Source organism: Onychomys torridus, chromosome 5, assembly GCF_903995425.1.
Source record: "Onychomys torridus chromosome 5, mOncTor1.1, whole genome shotgun sequence".
NCBI classification, from domain to species: Eukaryota; Metazoa; Chordata; class Mammalia; order Rodentia; family Cricetidae; genus Onychomys; species Onychomys torridus.
The window spans coordinates 85,443,430-85,467,709 of record NC_050447.1 but is presented as its reverse complement, the minus strand read 5'-3'; the positions used below and the strand labels follow the sequence as shown (position 1 = coordinate 85,467,709).

Below are 24,280 nucleotides of genomic sequence, written 5' to 3'. Positions count from 1 at the left end.
TTCCTAGAAATATCACTGCCTTGAGAAAAGTCATTCATTAGAATGCTTGGAGTCAAGAAGTCTCTAATATTTTCATTTCCTATGTCCAGGCAATTCCTGTTACTCCCTAAATCCAGCGAATAGGAATTCCAGAGAGCAGGAAGATAGCCAGCTTCCCTAGATATAGTGCTTAGCAGGGCAGGGGCCAGGCCAGAAACTGCACTCCCAGCTTCAGGAGGTATTGCCAGATCACTCTACCAAGAATTGACCATAGTACGGGAAGGCAGGCTTTTGAAAAATGTGTTTGTATTTCTACTGCCTTGGATCAAATAAGAATTACAAGTAAACCTCTTTCATAAGCTGGTTTGGGCTGAAGAACTGGATAATTTCCCTAAAGTTGAGTTAGGTTCCATGAGTCCATGTTAACCACCATGAAATGAAAGAGATGGAAGTCCAGTGTGCAGCCAAAGGAGGGCAGGGCAGTTTCCAGAGAGGAGTGTTGTGTCTGCAGAACAGCATTTGGGATTCATCTCCACTGGGTTCCAGCCCATGTTCCCACACCTCTTTCTTCCTTCTCGGCCATCTCCTTCTCATAGCTCACATTGTGAACCATTGCCTACACCAGGTCCTTGTTCACACCTGTGAGTGTTCTTGTGTCTGAGCTTTATCAGCCAAGACATATCTCAAGTCCTAGTTCAGATCTGGCCCTGCGCAATTTGATGGATTGACTTGGACTCTCGTAATGCTTATTATGAGGATTGATTATTAATGGATTAGTGAATCAAATTCAAGTGAATGAATGAATATATGTATTAAAGTGTCTGGTGCACAGTGACTTATCACTGTGATGAGACTGATCAGCAGTACTTTCGTCATCCCTTTTCTATGACTGTTTTGCAAGGCATGTTCATTAACGCACCATTCTTTCCAATGATATCCCTTTGGCTGCCTGGCTACTTTTTCAGAATAGTCTTTTCTAGCCTCACTACATTTTTCTTTTTATGCCTTTTGATGTTTGTCCTGTTTAAAATTGCAGCAAAAACTCGATAGCAGTGTATGGTTAGAATTTCTTAACAAAGATCTTGAGTTAGCCAACTGTGGTTTCTAAATTTTCCTTCAGTTAAAAATGGTCCTGGACCTTTGGACTCCTGTATCCACCTCACATCTTAGAGAATAAATCACTGTAGTTAGTAGAAGTCTGGTGTCCCTGCCCTCCAATAATAATCACTTTGGGTTTGTATTCATGGACAGTGCAGGATACTATTTTATGTTTTAATACCTTTTGTTAGTGGACTCATACTTAACCCACTCATTTTTCTGCACCCAGCTTTTCTTTCTTTGGTTTTTGGCTAGATGTATCTGTGGTACTAGAAGTACCTCCAATTATTCTATGTTGCTGGGTAGGGAATTATGTGATGAAATCTTTTTCCTGTTTGTTTTCCAGTCTGTTTTCCTGTTCGTGGGTCTGTGTGTAGAGAATTGGCCTGTTGGAGCTGCAGCACTTTCACATGAATCCTAGAGGTTGACCAGGCATTTCTGGGCTGGCTCTGCTCCATTTTAAATCCGTCACCTCCTGCCCTTTGGCGGTTTGCTTTTCTCTCATGGGTTTGTAGCGATCACCTGGTGGGTCCTGATCTTGGATCTTTGTAACGCAATGTAAGTGTCTGTGCTGGCTTCCTCCTGCCTGGTAAGTGTTGAAACACACGTCCCCACAGGAAGTTTTCTGGCTGTCCTAGGGGTAGGAGCAAAAGTGTTGCAGACCCCTCTCCATTCCAAACCTCAGCTCTCCAGTCTTACTGGGAACACGCACCAGAGTCTGAGGTGCTTGGAGCCCCCAGTCCAGGCTGAGCTTTCTTTGTGTTGGCTGGCTGCATGGGGTCCTGAGTGGACTGTTTGCATTGACCTCACGCTGGCATTTTGTGGTTGGAAGGTGTATAATGTATTTTAGCACATTAGTACTTAGGGTCGATTGTTCATTGAGTGGAGTTCTTTTGGACATCATCTGTGTCTAAGTTGATCCCTTATATTCTGTGTTGTTTAAAAGTGTTGTGGGGTTTGAGAGAACTTCTTCCAATCTGTTTTTCCCAGTTTGTCTCCCATTCATTTCATAAAAATGTAGGTGACCTCCTTGAGACACAATGATGGAGATTCACAACCTATTGGATCAGTGGACCAACTTGTAGCTGTTGATAGATAATTGGCTTTTTAGTCAACTCAAGTTGTGGCGTGAATTGTTTTATCTTTCTTACAGATAGATTTGTAATTCAGGAAAATTTTCCTTATTAATCTGGTTTAAAATTCATGTTATTTTTTAGTATTTTAATTACTCTGATTTCAATATGTCATGTTGTGTATGTCTGTAAAGATGTTTTCTGGTGAAGTTATCAAAAGGAAAGGCAGGAGTTAGATTGGTTTAAAATTCTTTCTGTGCCATATATAATATTTAAAAGAACTTCAACATTTTTGAATGAAATATTTTTTAAAGTTTGAAAGCATTTGTAAATTTTGGTGTGATTAAGGTATTAATAATTGTTGTAATAAGCTTATATTACTGTAAGAAATCTAAAGATGAGATTGTAGACTTTTTTTTAAAGGCAGGTAATAGCCTCCACTAGGCTGGAACTCAATATGTAGATCAAGGTGGGCTCAAAATCACAGAGATCCTCCTGCCTCTGCTTCCTGAGTGCTGGGGGTTAAAGGTGTGCATCCCCATGCATAGTCTCTTTCTTCTTGTGTATATGAAGTAAAATTAGTATAGAATGGCTCACTCTAATTCAGAAAGGTATTTATGTCTTTATCTACTCATCCATCTTCTCCTCTACCCATCCATCCTGTGGGAATGATGTTCACAGATGAAAACTTGACTGCCCTACCTCTTGATATACTGACTAAAATGTGCATGGAAGTGGGATGTTTCACTGCTGGGCAGAAGCCCGTCAGAGCCAGTAAACTTCTTTCCTCTTCCCTACCTCTCTGCCCCTGTGCCGTCTTGTATTTCAGCCCTTGGGCGCTCTGTCTACTTGGGTCTGAGCACATAAGGACATGGAGCAGGGTTTTCTGAGGACAAGTGTGTGTGTGTGTGTGTGTGTGTGTGTGTGTGTACGCTAGACTATAAACCTTCATTGTCAAAAGTCACTAAGATTTCAGGATTCGTTATTTGCACAATTTAGCATGCTTAATTCTAGCAAGTGTCTTCACCCTATTACATTCCAAATCTGTTTCCCAGATGTAGCTTGGTTGGCAATACGGTGAACTCATAACAAATGCAGTCATTCACATTCCACGAAGTTAGTTATTTTTGAGTGATTGCTATGCCCCGACAGTTGTTTGGTTAAAAAGTTAATACTCATCTTCTTGTCAAGACGCCGTAACTTCTGTATTTTCTTCCTTGATAAACATGTGTCTCCCTCCTAACCAGGGTGGCAGGGTTAGAGGAGTGGTGTGTGTTATGTCATGCTTTTTTGCTTGACAGTCCCAGTGTCATGGACTAGAGCAGGTGTGTGTCATCTGGAATCATCCCTCATCACCAGTAAAATGGAAGAAAAATATTCTTACCTTGGACCATGTTGAACATGTGTTGATGGGACAGCCAGCTTCCTATTCCTATCCTTCACTTCCCCGAGCCATAGTTGGCTTATGGGAAGCACCTGGTGTGTCCTGATCCTGGGTCTTTGTTAAATTCAGTTGTGCTTACCCAGCTCTTCAGAAAGTAAATGCTGAAAAAAAAAAAAAAAAAATTAGACACTAGGTCCAAAGACTCATGTCTACCTAAGAGAACTTTGGAAGTGTAATGCAGTGAAGACACTGGGGAGGATTAAGACTGTGTGAATACAGAACCCTGAAATTTTAGTGGCTTGTGACAAAGACACTCTTCTTACCCCCCCTTGTTTGGTAATTAAATATCGGACGGGTTTTGCTTGCAAAGAGCAAGCAAGGACTTTGAGTATCAAAGACACACAGATGCCCTTCTAACAGAAAGACCAGTGGCCCTGGCGTCACAGCCACTTTTGTCTACAGTGAGCACTTTCACTGTGCTCCCTTTCTCCTTTGGGCCTGGGAAGCACATCATCTCTGCTTTTCCCTCATTACTTAAGTTTCTGTTTCAGTTCGAAACTAAATGAGGTTGACCAGCGACTTAAAAATACATTGTCTCTTGGTAGCTATTGTTTTAAATAGTTTTTTTTTTGTTTTTGTTTTTTGTTTTTGTTTTTTTCAAGACAGGGTTTCCTGGAACTCGATTTGAAGACCAGGCTGGCCTCGAACTCACAGAGATCAGCCCAGCTCTGCCTCCCGAGTGCTGGGATTAAAGGCGTGTGCCGCCAACACCCGGCTACAGTTTTAAGTGATACAGATGATAAAAATTTTATTTCTGTTACTTGACAAAAGAGATGTGCATCTTAATCTTTTAATTCAAGTAAACCCTGGCTTGGTCACTGCCCTGTGCCTTTTAAGAGTTAATAGAAGCGGGGGTGGGGGGTGGGGGGTAGGGGGGTGGGGGGGAGTGGGGAGTGGGGATGGGGGTGGTGGTGGTGGTGGCGGCGGCGGCGGTGGGGGCGGCGGGGGCGGCGGGGGCGGTGGCACACTCCTTTAATCCCAGCACTTGGGAGGCAGAGGCAGGTGGATCTCTGTGAGTTCGAGGCCAGCCTGGTCTACAGATCGAGATCCAGGACAGGCTCCAAAACTACACAGAGAAACCCCGTCTTGAAAAACAAAAAACAAAACAAAACAAAATTAATAGGGAGGAGTCTCAGACTGTCTTAATCTCCAGATGCCCACTAGATGGCACCATTCCTTTAGGAAATTTGACCCCCTTGCTTAAGGGCCTTGTCCATTTGTTCTTGATGGGTTAAAACTAAAAGAAGCAAGTTCAGACCAAAGCAGTAGGAAAAACGTGTGGAATTTTCTAACGTCATGTAAGGAGCTGTGGAGCTTTGTGGTAGAAGTATTTGTGATTGATAATGTATTACCTTTCCAGAGAATCTGATTTTATTATTTGGCTCTTTCATGTAAAGTGTATTTAAATGTATAGTGTGTTGGGCGGTGATGATGATGATGATGATGATGATGATGATGATGATACAGTGGTAGAAATGGGCTTGGTGGTCTTTTGTCATGATTCTGGGAATCCAGCTCAGCCATGTCAATAAGTAGATACTACTACTAATACATGAGACTTGCTACTTAAACTCTGTAATGGGTGGAGGAAGGGTGTTTGCTCAGTTTTCTGTTGTGTAGTTGACGTTGAGCTAATTGAGAGATGACTGCTTTGGTTAAGAATTACCAGGCAAAGCTGGGCACAGCAGGTACCTTTCAGACCCTGGGAGTCTAAGGTTCGAGGACTGTGAGCTTCAGGCCACCGTGGACTGCACGGCAAGTTTCAGAACAACCTGCACTACATAGGGAGACCCTGTCCTCAAAAACCTGGAATCAGGAGAAAGGGGTGTTAGGGAGGTAAGAGTGAGCTGGGGGAGACGTTTCATAGTGGGGTTCAGGGTTCTTCATCTGTACCCTAATCTCTGGAATAGGTAGATCCACTAGTTATGGCCAGTTCTTATTTCGTTGGTCGTTTCTCTCAGGGTATTTTTCTCTCCTTCTTCTGGAAGTTCTTATAATAGGTAGACATTGTCTTCTGGAATTAGTGTCTGAGTTTTCTTCAGCTTTTGCTTCCTGAAAATTTTCTCACTGTTTCATCTTTCTGTTGAATTTTTTTTTTAAATTGCAGTTAAAAAATTTAATTACAGTAATTATTGAGGGCTATCTGGTAACCCTTCTTCTTCTTCTTCTTCTTCTTCTTCTTCTTCTTCTTCTTCTTCTTCTTCTTCTTCTTCTTCTTCAGAACTTCTAATCTTATTCCATGTAATATGGAATCTTTATGAAAATAATCGATCCCCAAACAGCTCACTTACTCATTGGTTATCACGTTCTTTGTGCTTTTGAAAGCTCAAAGTGCTCCATTCAGTCTTCCAGCAACCCTAAGACATACACCCTGGTCCTTATGGAGACTCTGTGTCGACTTGTTATACAGCCAGTTAAGGGATGGGGCTGGGTTTGAACCTAGTTTGCCTGACCCAAGCTCTGTTCTTTAAACATTGTGTTATTGACAGACTGGAGAGGCATCTTCTTTGGTAGAGTGTTTCCCTGCCATGCTTCAGTCCCCAGTGCTGCATAAACCTGGTGTGTTGATAATCCTAACACTCAGAAGGAGGAGGCAGGAAGATCAGAAGTTCAAGGTCACCCTCGGCTAGATGAGGCCCTGTCTCAAAAAACGAAAGAAAAGAACTTGGTTTTATTTGATAATTATTCCATGTTGTGTTCTACCCTTGACTCGGGGACTTTTCCCTTTTCAGTCTGTCCATCCATTTGGTGTTTCTCCTGGAGGCTTGCCTTAGGTATCTACTGAGGTTCACTCTGTTCCATGCTTGACCATACTGAATAGTTAGCGAACAGAAGCTCTAGCTGCTAGGTCAAAGTAGAGGCCCCAGGGATGCTGCTAACCATGCTCCAGATGTATGGAACAGCCTCCTCCAACACAGAAGAATGCAGCCCAGATATGCTTGCCCTGATTGGGAAGCCCAGCTTTAAGGTATAGGAAGGGAAGCCTCTTGTGCTCTTGGTATGTGATAGGAGAGGTCATCATTCTAGAACTTACACACCTTTTCAGCTTCACGCCTCTTCAGGTTTTTGATCAAAGGTGGCACCTGCAACCTGGGCTTCGGGTCGATGGGTAAGAACTTCGGTGCATGTTACTCTCCCCAGTCCGTGCTACTCTCCCAGTCCGTGCTACTCTCCCAGTCCATGCTACTCTCCCAGTCCATGCTACTCTCCCCAATCTGTGCTACTCTCCCAGTCCGTGCTACTCTCCCCAGTCCGTGCTACTCTCCCCAATCTGTGCTACTCTTCCAGTCCGTGCTACTCTCCCAGTCCGTGCTACTCTCCCAGTCCATGCTACTCTCCCAGTCCATGCTACTCTCCCCAATCTGTGCTACTCTCCCAGTCCGTGCTACTCTCCCCAGTCCATGCTACTCTCCCAGTCCATGCTACTCTCCCCAATCTGTGCTACTCTTCCAGTCCGTGCTACTCTCCCAGTCCATGCTACTCTCCCAGTCCATGCTACTCTCCCCAGTCCATGCTACTCTCCCAGTCCATGCTACTCTCCCCAGTCCATGCTACTCTCCCAGTCCATGCTACTCTCCCCAGTCCATGCTACTCTCCCCAGTCCGTGCTACTCTCCCCAATCTGTGCTACTCTCCCAGTCCGTGCTACTCTCCCCAGTCCGTGCTACTCTCCCCAGTCTGTGCTACTCTCCCAGTCCGTGCTACTCTCCCCAGTCTGTGCTACTCTCCCAGTCCGTGCTACTCTCCCCAGTCCGTGCTACTCTCCCCAGTCTGTGCTACTCTCCCCAGTCTGTGCTACTCTCCCCAGTCTGCTACTCTCCCCAGTCTGTGCTACTCTTCCCAGTCTGTGCTACTCTCCCAGTCCGTGCTACTCTCCCAGTCCGTGCTACTCTCCCCAGTCAGTCTGTGCTACTCTCCCAGTCCGTGCTACTCTCCCCAATCTGTGCTACTCTCCCAGTCCACGCTACTCTCCCCAGTCAGTCTGTGCTACTCTCCCAGTCTGTGCTACTCTCCCAGTCCACGCTACTCTCCCCAGTCAGTCTGTGCTACTCTCCCAGTCTGTGCTACTCTCCCAGTCCACGCTACTCTCCCCAGTCAGTCTGTGCTACTCTCCCAGTCTGTGTTATTCTCCCGTGTCCAGTCTACTCTCCCTTTCTCCAACACCAGCATGGTTGAGCATTGAGCAGACCTATCTAGGCTGGATGATTCTTTTCTACCTCCCAGTTTGTTCTAGTTTTTACTTAGTGATTTTCTTTTTCTAAAAAGAGCTTGTTGAATGCTCTTGTCTCCTGACTAGCCTATTTCTGTTACTTTAGTGTGGGGCTAGGGAGATGACTCAGTGGGTAAACTGCTTGCTGTATGAGCATGAGGACCTGAGGTTGTTGCCCAATACCATCATAAAAGTCAAGTGTGGTGCTAAGTATGTGTAAGCCCAATACTGGGGAGGCAGAGGCAGGAGGATCCCAGCACCTCCAGAGCAGCTAGTGTAGCCAGTTAGTGAGTTCCTGGTTCAGTGAGAGACCCTGTCCCCAAAACCAGCATGTGGAGAGTGAGAGACGACGCCTGACCTCACTCCCTGCTCTCCACATACGCATACTTGTAGACACACGGGCATGTGTACCCCGCCTCCACTATGGATACAAAAATAAAATACGAAAGAAAGTATTTTAGTGCCGTGTAGAGGCTTGACTCTGTTGCCTACCACTCAGCTTTACTATAATTTTTAGTGACATTTTCCCATCCCCAGCTGTATACATCATGATTTATTTAACTATCTTTCTCCTAGTTGGACAGATCTTTTTTTTTCCTGTTTGATTAGCACTTAGGTTATTTTCAGATATAGTTCATGTAGGGATAGGCACTTCACTTTTTCCTAACTTTCTAGCTTTCTCAGTTGTCTCCTTGAAGCACCCTCGTCAGTTCGTCGTGCAGCAGCATCATGACTGCAGGATGATTCCATGGCTCAGCGCGTGGCGGCCCAGCCATTGCTGCTCTGACACTCAGAGGACTCCAGCCTTGCTCAGCGGGAGCCCCTCTGCCTGCAGCCAGTGTTCTTTTTTTTTTTTTTTTTAAGATTTATTTATTTATTATGTACACAGAAGAGGGCGCCAGATATCATTACAGATGGTTGTGAGCCACAATGTGGTTGCTGGGAATTGAACTCAGGACCTCTGGAAGAGCAGTCGGTGCTCTTAACCTCTGAGCCATCTCTCCAGCCCTGTAGCCAGTGTTCTTGACGCAACTGCACTAGGCTTTGCTTTCTTGCTGGACAGAGTGACTGAGGATAGTTCCACCCATCCCCCACCTGTGCACTTCAAGGTGAAGGGCTGGGGCCCTTCCTTTCTTTCTCCTCTATTTATTGCCTATTGGTTCCCACAGTGACCTAGACATTCATTTCCCTGGCTTTGAACAACTTCTCATAAGGAACATTTTAAGACTTGCAGCAAATTACCAGGAAGGTAATCAGTGAAGTCATCATTTTTCACACATTTTCTCTCTCTCATCCTGGATTGTTGTGTTCAGGGGAGACTGCCAGGTCCACAGTGACTAACCACAGCCCAGCAGCTTTTGCTCTGGAAGGCTGTACTGTGGTAGTGTTGGCCTGGAAAGGGCTCATAAACTCGGTTTCTTCTGAGTTCTTACCTCCTTTTTCTGTCCTGCCTTCCTTCCTTCCCCTCCCTCCCTCCCTCCCTCCCTCCCTCCCTTTCTGGCCTTACATTAGTAGTTAAGTGTCTGTCTGTCTAAAACTAAATCTCATTTGTAATTTCTTTTTTTGCTATCCTGAATTCATTTACTCTTTCGGTTTCCAGTACAAAGTGCTCGTGTCTGAGTCTGAGGCCAGGATAACTTCCCTTTAGAATGTTTTGTATTAGTGCGTATGAGGTATTTTCCTTCATACCAAGTCTTCAAAGACTGTTCTGTGCTAATTTCCTCAGATGTTGTTTATCCTTTCCGACACTGTGCTTCTATTCTCGGTTTTTGTTGTTTTTTGTTTCTTTTTGTTTTTAAATTCTACCAGACTCCAAAACATTCTGCCGCACCCACCACAGCTGCTGCCTTATTTCCCACTTTCTGAGGGTAAATCTCTAGTCTGACTTGAAGCTGTGTAGACAGTTTCTTAAATGCATCCTTACAGTATCTTAGTTTTCTGGTTTTTCTTGGATTGTGCTTGAACATAGCATAGTTTTTCAACTGTTAGACATTTTGACTTCGATCATTCATTCACTCACTCTTGTGCTCAGGGTTGAGCCTAAGGCCTTGGGCATGCTGGGCAAGTACTTAGATCCTTAGCTCTGCTCCGCATGCTGCGTGGATGGTGATAATGTTCTTCCATAGGCCTTTGTGTGTAGACTTGGGAAATGGGTTTCTTTCAACTGCTTGTGTACATAGAACATTCTTATGCAAACATGCTTGGAAATGGCTCTGCTGGGTGACAGAGTATCTGGTTTGAATTGGGCTTCAGTTTCTGTCCTCATAGGCATCCCCGGCACTTCATGCTGTCCCCCAAAGCTATAATATGTAGACAGTAGTGTGGGAATCATAGTTTTCAGAGGATGTCTGTGAAGTGCCAAGAGGTCAGTCACACAAAGTGTACCAAGTCTGGATACAGTAGCACTCAGTATGCATTGGCATTAGAATTATCAGTAGTCATTGGAAGGTATCATAGTCATTCATTCAACAGAATAAAAACCTATTTGAATAAAATATTAGGGTTGGCAGTGATTAAAAGAAAATATAAAAATAAAATTAATTTCTTGTGAGCCTGACTCATATTTTGGCAGTCACATAAACAGATATACGAGGAGCAATCAGTAGTATAACTGGCATAATTTTTATAACCCGAAGTGTTTTTAATATTGAGTTCCTTAATGATATTAGCTTTATTTTGATTCTTTGGAGGTTGATGAAAAGTATTATTATTCATTTTAGCCCCACAGTCCACTTTCTGCTACCACCCATTCCAAATGCCTGGTATACTTGTGATCTGAGCCTGTGGAGGAAAATCTGGATACCTCCACAGTAGCAGCTTTGGCAGAGGCAGAAATTTAATATATATATATGTGTCTGGGACAGGGCATGTGTCTGGGGGGAACAGTCTCAGCATGTGCTATGTGGAGTTGCTTAGCTTTCCCAGGAATAGAGTGGCTAAGGGGGTCGAATGGGATCGACATAGGTATGTTTTGGAAATTGTTGTATAAAGTTCCAACAGTACCCACTTCTAAATCACAAATTTTACTTCCTATCATGTTTATTTCTGCCAAATGTTAAAATCCACAGCAGGGTACAGTCCTAATGTACATTTGGATGAAGTGAGACTTTGGAATTCACAGGACCGCTTGATTTGGCATCTTACAACTTCATGAAAGTGGGTTGCCAGAGTCTGTGACATCATCCTCTCTGTGGGCCAATGAAAGTACATTGCATCATTTGAGATCCGGCAGCTTTGGGAGCTTGCAAAGACCTTAGCTTAGGATCTTGTTGTGAGATCTCTATGGCATGGCTGCTCCTTTGGCAAAGCTGTTCAGTGCACATAAGGAGTAGCTCGTGTTCTAGGATGTGGCTCCGCCACTCAGATAGAAAGGTGCTTGGGTTTTGAGTAATTGCATGATACTGAGAGACCAGCCACTCTCAGTTTGCTCCCAAAAGAAAGGCCTGCCAAAAGAAGGGAAGCTATATCTAAACTGTAGGAAGTCTGCTGTTTAAAAAGAGACTGCAAAGAGTGAGTAAACTGTAGAAATGCCATGTGAGCACATCCCACCACAGTTAGATTAGTGCAGATGTGGCTGGGTTACAGACGACTTAACTGGGGAGTCTACAGAGTACTTTACCTGCCAGGGTCAGACTGCGGTGTAGTTGGAATGTCTGGTTTCAAATGTAGACTTCAAATAAGATAGTTCAGTGGTTAAGAACACTTGCAGTTCTAGTAGGCCCGAGTTTGGTTCACAGCACCCGTTGGGTGGCTCACAATCATCTGTAACTATTTGGTCCAGAGGATCTGACACCCCTTCTGACCTCTCCAGGCTCCTACACACGTGTGGCTCATGAGGCATGTGGTACACAAAAACTACACTCAGGCACACACACATACACAGCAAAGAAAGAAAATGATTCCATGTATTTGCAGAGAAGATTAAATTATAGCTTCTCTTTCCAGTGAGATAACATGTTTTTGCTTTTGAACATCTATGGGTTCGCTTGATGTATCCTCAGTTCTATGGTTTGGCCTACTTTCTGTATTGCCACGAAGTCTAACCAGCAATTTTTCTCCAGCTATTAAAATGCAAAACCTTAAGAAAAATGGGCTTTTCCCACAGCAGAGAACCTTACACTTAAAAATATAAAAGGAAGGAGAAGTGACTTGTAGAAATTTCCCTTACTTTTCAGCTTCTGGTTGTCATTGATTTCTCTGTTTTTAGAAAACTGATTAGAAAGCAAGTCAGAGCTACTGCAGTTAGTTGTAATTAGTTTTCTGAATGCCAAGCCCTCTACCAGATAGAAACTTCAAGATAACGGGGTGTGAGTTGTTTTTGATCCCTATCTGCTTGGTGCTGGTGAGGCATAGTACTTAATACTAGTAGATACTTCCTAATTTGGACTTAAGTAACATTTATAGAATTACAAATATTTATTTTCAATTTCTGTGTATAGGTACATGCCTGAGTTTATTATGTACCTATACCATGTGCATATAGGTGACCGTGGAGGCCAGAAGCAAATGTCCGAGTCCCTGGAACTAGTGCTAGAGACAGTTGCTCACTGTTTGATGAGAGTACTGGGAACATAACACAGGCCCTCGGCAAGAGCAGCCAGTGCTTTTAACACTAACCCCTTTCCAGCTCCCATTCGCAGAATTTAGAAATTTTAATTTATCCCTGGAACCACTGTGAAATATTTGGCTGAAGTTGTATAAATCAAATGTTTACTAACTCAGAATGTACAGCTATTTTATAGCTATATTTATTTTATGTTTTCTATATTATGTAGCTATAGTTATTTTACTTTATGGGAGACTTGTCTAAGCCTCTCACTGAAATCTGAAAGTAAAAGAGGGAAACCGTAAAGATACTGTGTTAGTCAAGGCTCTTTATAAATATAAAGAGGACAGGTACTAAAAAGGGTTTACTAACTTGGCTTATATACGTCTTCTCATGGCCATCTATACACTGGAAAGGCTGAGAACTTCCTAGCTCTTTGGTCTGTGAGGTTGGATGCTTCAGCACCCCAATTTATCAATGAAGGCCTGGGAGATTTCTGGAAGGCCGCTCGTCTCAGCCTACATTGACACCAGGAAGCTTCAGAACAGGAAGTGACTGGGTTCTGATGCCAGTGAAGGATGGCAGCACACACTAGCATGGCAAAAAGCAAAAGCCTTTCACTCCAACTTCCGAATGTCTGGGCTGTGGCTAAAGATGTTACCCACTCTGTTGGGAGGTCTTTCCTTCCTTAGGTAATCCTTCCACAAAATCCCTTTATAGGCCAGCTAAAAAATATATGGCCCAGTTGGCTGCAGAGCCAGTCAAGTTGACACCCAAAAGTAACCGTTGCAGATATAAGGGACATGATTCCATGGGGAGCTGCCGACAGAGATGATTGGGAATGACCTATCATGTGTAGTGAAAAATGTAACTTCAAAAACATACTTGTAATTTAAAGACTTCAATTGCAACTTTGTTAGACTAGAAGAAAACTGGTAAGTATGAAATATGTCTTTAGAAAGTAGCAGGAAGGAAGACAAGGCCCAGTATTTCATAATTACATGTTTTATTCTGCTTAAATATATAATGCAGTGACAGAAAATACGAAGAATACTAAGAAGTGCAAAGGCCAGGTTGTGATCCGTGTGTTGGGCTGGTGTGTTTGACACTACATTAGACATAGTAAACGCATGAGCTGGGAGGGGTGTAATAGGACTTGAAGTGTGCATATCTGTAAATTGTGTGCAGATGGTGTTTAACTCATTAGGATTGAGCTAGATATATATCTGTGAGAATTTGAGGTGACTCTGCATCATGGTTAGAATGCATAAGCTTCAAACCATTGGTACTGGAGAAATAAAGGAGAAAAACACAGTCAACACTAAAAGTGAGGCTCTTAGTGTACGCACAATGGTCAAGAAGGCAGAAGGTGTAAGAGAAAGGATAAATGTAATGAAGACTTGGGCATTGTGGCGCATGATTCAAATCCTATTATTACTTGAGAAACTGAGGTAGGGGTTTCATGAGTTTGGGGCCAGTCTGGGCTACACGATTAGACAGTGTCTTTAAATTTTTTTTTTTTTTTTTTAAGCAATAAGCAAAGTGTTCGTCTTAAGTGTCCACTTAAGAAGTGGAAGGAGAACAAGCTAGAAACAGTTTTCAGAAGGCAAAGATAGTCCCGGTCTCAGAGTTAGGAGGGACTCAAAGGCTCACTAGAGAACACTCGCCACCTCTCAACAAGGCCATTGCTTAGCTCTGAGCCTTCGTGAGGTTATAGTCCCCGAGTGTCCCTGCAGGCACATCAGTGGTATGCTTTCACCTTACTGGAATGAGAACCTCCTTAGCCTGGTAAGCCAAAGGGAAGTGAATAAAGGCTGCAAAGGAAGAAACAGAACTGTTAAAATTCATGGATGATGTGATTGTTTCTGAAGTGAATCTTCAGGTTAGTTTAATAGAGAGCTGAGCAGGTGGCTAACTGCAGGGTCTGTGTACAAATTCACCTGTATATCTAGATATCTACAACCAACAGAAAGAGAAAATTGAAAGCAACCACCCTGTGTATAGTAGCAGTAGAAGCTGTAAGTTTAACCATGATAGAGAATATTAAGCACCCATGCATAGGAAATCGTGAGACGTCACTGACGCCCAAGTGCATAGAGAATGGGGAGCTTGACATATAGCTGCCTTTTTGCCAAGTGTGGCTTCAGCTGGGAGAACCCGGTGGTCAGCTGCCAAACAACCCCTGGGAGTTAGGTCAAAAGATATCCTGCATATCACATATTAGATATCCTGCATTGTCAGATGTTTATATTGCAATTTATATCAGTAACAAAGTTATAGTTATGAAGTAGAAATGGAAATAAATTTATGTTTGGGGATCACCACAACCCGAGGAACTATATTAAAGGGCCGCAGTATTAGGAAGATGGAGAACCACTGTTCTAGATTATCATAAAGTTGAAATAATGATGACAGCATGCTGTTAGCACAGGAGGAAATGCGGGACAAAGGAACAGAGGGGCTTCTGGTTACAGGCCTGCAGGTGATACCAGACAAAGGTGGATAAAGACATGCGTTTCATGAGATGCTCAAGCCTGTTCTGTAAATCTGTGTAAGTGACCTTGTTGTTTTGAAAGTTTCTTGTCACCTCTTCTCAGATGCCAGGATCATGGTTCCAGAACAGTAGCGCCCATTGTGAGAGGAGTCCACTTTGTGTACCTGGACCTGTGGTTTCAGGTAGAATGCGACATTCTCAAGAAAGCTCACGTCAGGTGAAAAGAGCTTGCTCCTGTACCAGGGTCAGGGAGTTGGCTCTGAGCTGCACTGCCACAGGAGCTGTGCTGGGTTCCTTTCGATGTGACATGTTCGTGTGTTCAGAGGTTCTTACAGTGTGAGGTAGTGCTAGTTCTTATAGTATGGTTTGGGGAACCACAGACTCACCAAGACTGTTTGATGGAACTAAAAGGTCAAAGCTGTGTTCCTGAGAATATCCTGATGGGGTGTGCTGCTTTCACTGTGTTGACTATTGCATTCATGGTTAAAAGTGCTGAGACCAGCACCCAGATCAAAGCGGGGACACTGAAGTGTTGGTCATCACCACACCAAGCACGCACATAAAAAACAAGCATATATTTCAGAAGTGTGTTGATGAAGCTGGAGAAATTACCAGCTACATTTCATCTTAGCTGTTGGGTCCTTGTTCGTTTTTTCTTTTAAGTCTGTTTAATATAGAATAAGTGAAAATATGTTTTGGGAATCTGATCATTGTAGACTGAAAGATGTATGTAAAATATTGGGCTGCTTCAGAACAAAGCAGATTACCTGCTTCTGGGATGTATAATTCAAGTTGATTTTTTGTTGTTGACTTGCTGAAAGGTTCCCAAATATCCCTTGGCTACTCTCTCTAGAGTATTGTTCTAGGAACTGAGGGAATTTGGCTGTATAGAATGTTCTAAGGAGTAATTTCAAATGGAACCACCACATTTTCATCCAGCACAATAAAGTTAATGATTTGATGCCTTTTAATAATTTAACTCCAGCCTGAAAGCTGCTGTAGTACTTTCTCATTTTTTTAGGGTTTTGTAACCATGTTCCTTACTTACAGGGATTATTCATTTGCATAGAGATATTGTAGACACCTTGCCTGAAGGTGTACTTCCCTTTTTATATGGTTTTGTAACCACCTTTCTTCCAGGAATTATTCATTTGCATAGAGATACCTGAAGGCATGGTACTCATTGCTTCCAGCACTTTCTTGTAGAAGGCTTTTCAGTGTTGGTATCCTCATTGTCACCATGTTTTGCATATATATTTGGAAAAGAACAGACTCAAAGCTTTGTGTCTTAGCTGTGCTTATGAACATGACTATACCCACAAACTCTCTGTGGTTCAGAAATCTACAGACAACAGCATGAGAAGGATCTCTGTTGTAACTTGAAAAATTATTCTAAATGAGACGCACTGTTCTTTTCAGTGCTTAAAGAAATGCAATGGCTAAGGTGTACCTCAAAGGAAGCATGTTTACTCAGCATGTTCGCAGCCCTGGGTGCAGTCCTTAACACATTAAAAGAAAAGAAAAGGCATCAGGTCCAGGCACAGGTGCCCAGCAGAATGAACCACATGAGCTGGATGGATGCAACACCTCTTGCAGACTCTGATGTACGTTTGCCTGAGTGCTTTTCCTGAGCATAAGTAGTAGTTGTCCCTTTTGTGATAACCCTGTCATAAGTAAATTAACTGCTCTTCTGTTGGAAGCCAGAGTTAATTTGCCTTTGTAGGAAACCCCATAAAATACCCAGCTTAAGAGAAATAAATGAACTGGAAGAGAGTTAACAGAATGTGAGAGAAAATGAAGTAGGTTTTCTATGGAATCCAAGTATCTAGGCTGATTATGAAAGCCATGTTGGTGAATGAAGGTCTGGCCTCAATAGTTATCACAAAAATGGAGTAATTATTGTTTTAACCAAGCAGTGTAGAGTCTAGCTACAAATTTTATTATTTTAAAGTTTATTTTGACTTACACTTATATGTTAGACAGGATCTCCCTTCCATGCCTAGGGTGTGTTCTTTTGTATTTCTGGGCTTTGGCAAACCTCCTGAGTAAGTCCCATAGCTGGAGTACAGGCAGGTTCTACTGTGCCCAGCTGTGTTTCATTTTTAAAAATGCTTATTTTTAAACTGTGTGTGTGTGTATGTGTGTATGTGTATGTGTGTGTATGTATGTATGTATGTATGTATGTATGTATGTATGTATGTGCACGTCAGTGTAGGTGACTGTGGAGGCCAGTGGGGTCAGATTTCCCAAGCGTTATGGTGACTACAGGAGTTAAAGTGTGAATGCTGGGCATAGCCAGAAGGTTTCTCCAGTCCCACAGCCGTGTATAAAATAACCACTCAGAGGCTTAATATTATTTACAAACTCTATGGCCAATGGCAGGCTTTTTGCTAGCTAGTTCTTTCATCTTTAATTAACCGATTTCTATTAATCTATGTTTTGCCATGTGGCTGTGGTGTCACCTGGGTGCTAGCATCTTGCTTCTCCTTTGGTGGCGGCTGGTGTCTGCTCTGTCTCTGCCTTTCTTCTTCCTCTGTCTCTCTTGGATTTCCTGCCTGGCTATGATCTGACTCACCATAGGCCAGAGAAGCTTCTCTATTAAACAGTCATTACAACACATACTCAAAGCATACAGAAAGCTATCCCACAGCAGCTGTGAACCAAACTTGAATACTCTGCAAGAGTACTTGCTGCTCTTAACCACTGAGCAGTCTCTTGAGCCCCAGTATGTGAGTTTTAAATAACATTAAAATTAGTGCAAAGAGATTAAGTGGGTGTCTTGGTGACTTCTCATTTTGCTGTTATTAAATGTCTGGCAAAACCAACTTAAAGGGGGCAGTATTTTGGCTCACATTCAAGGCTATGGTCCCTCGTGGCAGGGGAAGTCACAGCAGCCAGAGCCTGAGGCAGCTGGTGGAGCCATGGATGCTTGTGTTTGGCTCACCTCTCCCTTTTATGCAGGTGAGAATCCATGGAACCCAGAAGGGATGTGTCTTCCCACTTCAATAAGCCTAATCAAGATAACCTCCCCTCCCACAGTCGTGCGTAGGCGGGTCTCCAGTGACTCTAGAGCTCATCAAGTTGACAGCTGAGATTAACCATCACAGTGGGGCTGCATTTTGGGAAAAGATGAAGCTAGAGGCTGTTGTGACTACAGTGGAGAGTTTCTTGTACACAGTGGTGCTGGAACACTGTCAAGAAACCTCAGGAATCTCTCTGGTCTTAGGGTAGAAAAGCACAGTGCACAGCCCAGGAAGAAAAAGCTCAAGGTATTTAGCTATTCAAACAATGCCTGCTTGTCTAGGGCCACTGTATTGTTTAAGACAATTGACAAGTAGAACAAAAATGGAATTTTTAAAATTTTCATTTTTAACTGTACATGTTCATGTGTTATAGCACCACCTACATTGGAGACATAGGTAATAGCAGATAGTGTTTGTGGGTACATGCTTGCAAGTGTGTAAGGAAAGATACGTGTCCTCTTGGAGGACATGAAGAAAGAGAAGGAAGGTTGAGTTTGTAGCCATCTCTCTCATGGTTTATTTTATAAGCTGTCTAAAGTATGTATACTAAACGTCTGTTTTGGTCTTGGTACTAAATACAGGTGTTCCCTTTTCTTTATTTTTTCCTTTTAACTAACTTTTTTTTTTAGATGGCATTATACTATATAGACCAAGATGGCCCTAAACATGGAATCCTCTTGTCTTGGTCTCTGGAATGTGGAAATTATAGATATGTGCTACTATGCTTGGCTGGCTTCTTTTCTTTAAGGTTAAACTCATTTCAGAAATGAAACATTATATTAGTTATTCTTCTCATCCCTGTCATGAAACACTGACAAAAAGTAATTTAGAGAAGGACAGCCCATCATGTAGGGTGTTCATGGTGGGCACATGAAGCAGTGGATCTCATTGTACCCACAATAAGGAAACAGAGAGAGGTGAACGCTGGTGCTCATCTTTATCCCTTTTCCTTTAGGTTTTGGACACAAGTTCATGGGATTCTGTATTTAGAGTGGGTTTCCCCCACCTTAATTGATCTAATCTAGAAACTCCCTCACAGACATGACCAAAGCTTTGAGTCCTAGGTGATTCCACATCCCGTCAAATTGACAGTATCAACCATTACACAAACTTGAGCTTTGTGTGTAAGGCTTTTTAGAGTTTTGTTTCTTTCTGGGCATAGAACCCAGTGCCCTGAATATGATAGGCAAGTGTCTTCCACTACACTACATCCCCATCTCTAGATGTTAGAGAAACTTCTAAAGGCGTAGCTCAGTGGTACACTTGCCTGGCATGCACAGGCTTTGACTCTATTCTCAGCCCCTCCCATGTTTTAAAGCATAAGTGTTGTATGCTCCATATCATGACTAAAATGAATACAAGCAAAATCCCTGTGGAGTCCTTGTATATTCCTAATCATTATACATGTCTCATGAATGGAAAGCAGAGGTGAGACTTGGAGGAGAAAGCATGTTATTTCATGTACCATCTACTCCATGTCTTTGTCACACTACTGTGCAACTGGTCATGTGCCATACAGATACTGTGCTTAAGTAGTTCTAAAATGATGATGAAAATTAAATTGACAAAAACCTGCACTGATCGTCACCCACTTCCGTGTGTAAGAAATACATTTATCTGCAGCACATTGCACATGTGCCGTGCTCAGCAAAATACACGGAGTCTGGAGAGGGTGTGTGCACTCTCACATCTTGTCTTCTCATACAAAGGTTAAAGATGCCTACACTCTTGATACATGCTGTTTTTAGATTGGCTCAGAATCCTCATGGAATAGATGTTTCAGTCAATGTCTTTATAAACAAGCAGAATTCAAACAGAGTAGTATGGTTTATCTTTTGTTTGCCAATAATTTTTATGATGCACATGATTTAACTTTAAGGTTGAGAGAAAGAGAGATTTAAGATAAAAATGAAAAAATAAAAACAATAGAAAATAGAAATGGCAGAATAATTTAAAAGGTGCTTTCCTGACAATATCTAAACTCCATGTTAGTTGAGTGAGGGGATGAAAGGCAAAAGGAGAGAGAAGACCAAGAGAAGCTGGAATGTAGAAAATGGTAAAAGAAAATTCAGTAAGTTTTAAGAGTGTCTTTTCCTTAAATAGATCAGGTACATTTTAAAAGGCCAGATGAGAAATAACTTATTCTGTTGTCTACAACTCATGGAAGAGAGAGGAGCCTTAAAGGAAGGAATTACACTAACCAAATGGGAAGAAATCAAGTTGGGCAGGAAATTTGCCTCTCCAAAATACAACAGACCCAGCGATTCAGAGCCCAGCATTGGGTGTTGCAATGGGAGAATGTAACTCAGGAGGTGTTTTTAAAACACATCAAAAGATGGAATGCTTTCACATTTTAAAAACCAGTTGTTCTAGTTACATCTCTGTTGCTGTGGTAAACACCACAACCAGTGGCAGCTTAGGGAGGAAAGGGTTTATTTCAACACACATGTCCAGGTCACAGATCATCACTAGAAGAAGTCACCACCACAGGAACTCAAGCAAGAACTGAACTTCTTCATAGTGGAGAATGCTGCTGACTAGCTTGCTCTCTAGTTCATACTCAGCTAGCTGTTTTAATACAGCCCAGACCCACCTGCCTAAAAGCAGGTCCACGTATAGTGGTTGGGTCCTTCTACTTCAGTCTTTAATCAACACAGTCTCTCACAGACATGCACACAGGCCAGTCTGATCTGAGCAGTTCCTCAATTGAAGATTTCTCTTTTCAGGTGACTCTTCAGTGTGTCAAGTTGAGGATAAAATCAGCACATTAAATAAATATAACACTGGGCACTTAGACTCAGTGCTGGAAAGCAAATGTTGGCCTCAAGAAGATTAATGGTGAAATTCTAAAGAGAAAATAAAAAAGAGGAATCCCACAGCACAGTAAAAGTATAGTATAGTAGTGTTTGCTAAAAAGACAGTGGGTAAAAGTGAATACTTTTAAATATTCTTGATGAGTTTATAATGCTGAGTTCACATGATAGGGTGTACTTATTAGGTGAAGCAATAAAGTATTACATTAAAATAAGGATGCGGATTCTTACCAGTCTTGTTTTTAGGCCCAAACATAGACTGTTAGTAGCATCATGAAAGGGGAGCATACAGCTGCCTCTGTTGCTTTTGCACAATGGTTTTTGTTGTATTTGGTGGCTTAAACTTTTCTTTTTTAAAATCGTTTCTAAACCCCCCTTGAGCCATGACTTAAAAAAGGATCCATCATTGCTTGGAAAAAAAAATAAAGTACCCCCAATCCTAATAATTTCCAACTCTTCCTGGCTGTAATGTTCTTTTTAATAATCAGAATTACCCTGCCTCCCACATCTATATTTTAAGTAAATAAAGTAGCCAAGGCAGTGGTGCACACCTTTAATTCCAGTGCTTGGGAGACTCAGGAGATTGCAAGTTTGAGGCCAGCCAGGGTTGCAGAGAGGCTTTATCTCTGAAAACAAAATGGTGCAAAGGACAGCAAAATGGAAAAAGTTCCCAGAGAAGTTTCTGTGTGCAGGAGTGAGCCAGCAGCAGAACCCTAGGAGCACTGTAGAAAGATTATCAAGCAGCAGTATCAATGTTACATTTAACAATTAAAAAAATTAAGATTATAATAACATTTACCCCTTCCCTCCCTCTAAAACCCTCCTAAGTACCCCATTCTTTGCTCTCTTTCAAATTCAAGGCCTCTTTTTCTTTAATTATTGTTGTTGGTGGTGGTGGTGATGGTGGTGTGTGTGTGTGTATTCCTAAGTACATAAATATAACCTGCTCAGTCTGTATAATGTTACTTTGAAGTATATGTTTTCATGGCTGACTGTTTGGCACTGGATAGCTGCTGGTCGGTGTGCTCTTCCCCGGGGAAGACTTTCTCTCGCTCTCAGCATTCATTGGTTGTCTGTAGTTGGTTCTTTGCATAGGATTGTAACTAGCCTCCACCCCAGTCAGCATTCGCCTGTCTATGGGCGCCATCCTTAATCAGAATTGTCAGAAGCTAGCCAGGAAGTCTCACCACTGTGACTGCCTAGACATGGCCTAAGCAAGAGTCAGTGTTTACTACCTAGAAGCCAGGTGAAGGACCACAGGGATGGCTTACTTAATCACATCCAGAAGACTGTGGTGGCAGTGCCCCACCCCCCAGTTTAAATGCCCTGTGCAGTCATGGAGGAGTTTAGTTTCAGTGACTGCATGGCAGTTGCTTACTAAATTCCATGTATATATAGTTCGATGATTGCAGCTCCATTTCAGGTTACATGTGTGACTGACATCAGACATTGACAGCAGATCTCCTTACTAAAGCTGAACATTTACTCTTCAATTGTGTCCAGTTGAAGGCGATTATAGCTTTCTTTCAAAACTGGTTGCATCTAGAGGTGAACGTATGTTTTGTTTGTTTGTTTGAGATGGTTGTGCCCTCAAACTCCCTGTCTAGCTGAAGATGACCTTGAACTTCTGATCCTACGTGCTGGCATTAAAAATGTGCCTCCTGAGTGTGAGCCTCTGTTCACTCCAACAGGAAGCATTCTGAAAAGTGACCGTGGTAAAGCTAGGTGAGTTTTATCATAAGGGGGTGTCTGATGGGCGGCTGTGGCAGCGCAGCCCAGTGCTTCGTAATTGTTTAAATACAATGAATTTAACTTTCAGTAGGCCTGAGTTTTGTTTCAAATCATTATTCCATGCTTTGCTAAAAATTATTTCATGTCTTAACATTCTTTACAATTTGTGATAAATATTTGAACTTAACAGCTCCAAAATATTAAATTAAAAACAATTTACTCTGCTCATTCTGGTAAGGCCATAACTGTCACAGACCTTTCCCCAATGTCCTACCTTTTATACCAAGTTGCCAAAAAGTAATAGGATCTGCTCTCAGCAGGAGCGTCTAGCCAATCAAAATAAAATCTCTCCTGCAGTCTCTTACAAGGGGTTGGCTAGCTTTGAGTATAATTAACAGGAGATGGTGAGACATTGTTTTTCAAACACAGGAGAGGATAGTTTTCTTGACTGTAAGTACAGGCTAAAGTAGTACTGGAGTGTTTTAAATGCTATGAAGAAAACATAAATGAGGATGGCCGTTCACACATTGGTCAAAGAAGGTTTCACTTACTACACCACAACACATTTGAAAAGGTCTATTATATCATCTTATGTCTGTATGTGTGGCTATATGTGGGTATGTGGGTATATGTCAGGGCCGTGGAGGCAAAGACAGCCAAGCTGGAGTGACAGGTGGTTGTGAGATGCCTGATGTGGAAGCTGGGATTTGAACTTGAGTCCACTGAAAGAGCATTATGCGCTCTTAACTGCTGAGCCGTCTCCCCAGGCCAAATATTTTTAAAGAAGCTCAGTTTGCCTAATAGTGCATTAAAATCCATCCTTGTGTGTGTTTCTTGAGTCATGATGATGAGACACGGAAGAGGGGTTGGTTTTACTTTTTAATATTATTAACTTGTTTGACAGTATGGGGCATGGTGTGATTTAACCCAAATAGTGAAGATGCCTGAGGTCCAAAGAAATCTCTTAATTTCTCTGAGATTTGAATTTGAGAAGTGACAACAGTGGTGGTGGTGGTGGTGGGGGGGTGTGTAACAATTTGTGGGAATGGCATGCTGAGTCAGGTGCATGTGTGCCTGGCTATATCAGCCCCCAGAGCCTGCTTACCCCTTTGCAGTGCCTGTACGCCAGCCACAGAAGGGGACTGCTGCTTATTGCTTTGCTTTGTTCAGAGTGGATTTTTGTTGTTGTTTTGTGGGAGCGTATACTACAGATGATACTTGAAATCTTGAGGCAGTGTATCTCACAAACAGTGGGCTCTGTTTGGGAGGAGACACTAGGGTTTCACTGCTTTTACTGTTTGAGGGTACTTTTGCCCTTTGGCCCTTGGCAGTGATTGGTGGATGACACACGCATCTCGGCCATTCTTCGGGTTGATTTGAACACACGACTTTAAAATGATTGAGAGACCTGATTCTTTTCTTAGTTATGAAAGTATTTGAAGTGTTTATGATGTTTCGCCAGCAGGTGAACTCATACTGCTCTGATTTTCTTCCAGATTCATGAAAAACTTCACTACTACGAGAAGCAGAGCCCGGTGCCCATTCTCCATGGTGCAGCAGCCTTGGCTGATGATGTAAGTGTGCCTTCCTGGTTTGTAGGATGTATCAGCCACGGACCTGTCCCAAGCGGGACCCACCCCACTGCAGACAGATGTGTGTGATCCTTTGAGTGAAAACTAGAAGTTGCAAATGTTTCCCAAATCTCTGTCATCACCAAGCTGTGCTGATGCTGTATGGATTTCTACCCACTTTCTTTATCTAAAATTGTACATGAAGCTACCCTGGTATTATGCCTCAGTGACTATGTAATAGAAATTGTAGGCTTCAAATTCTACACAGAGAAAAACTGCCTGGCATCAGTGTTCTGTGA

The 24,280-nt window shown here is 42.5% G+C and overlaps 1 protein-coding gene across 4 annotated transcripts in view; it reads left to right on the top strand.

The window, feature by feature from the left end:
• The window catches only part of Mpp7 (membrane palmitoylated protein 7), a 217,419-nt gene that overhangs the window by 112,971 nt on the left and 80,168 nt on the right, over window positions 1–24,280 (top strand). For all 4 annotated transcript variants that reach the window (XM_036188122.1, XM_036188121.1, XM_036188120.1 and 1 more), the window contains exon 4: window positions 23,907–23,984. In XM_036188122.1, the coding sequence (XP_036044015.1) occupies window positions 23,907–23,984 (78 nt within the window). The remainder of the gene's footprint in view (window positions 1–23,906; window positions 23,985–24,280) is intronic.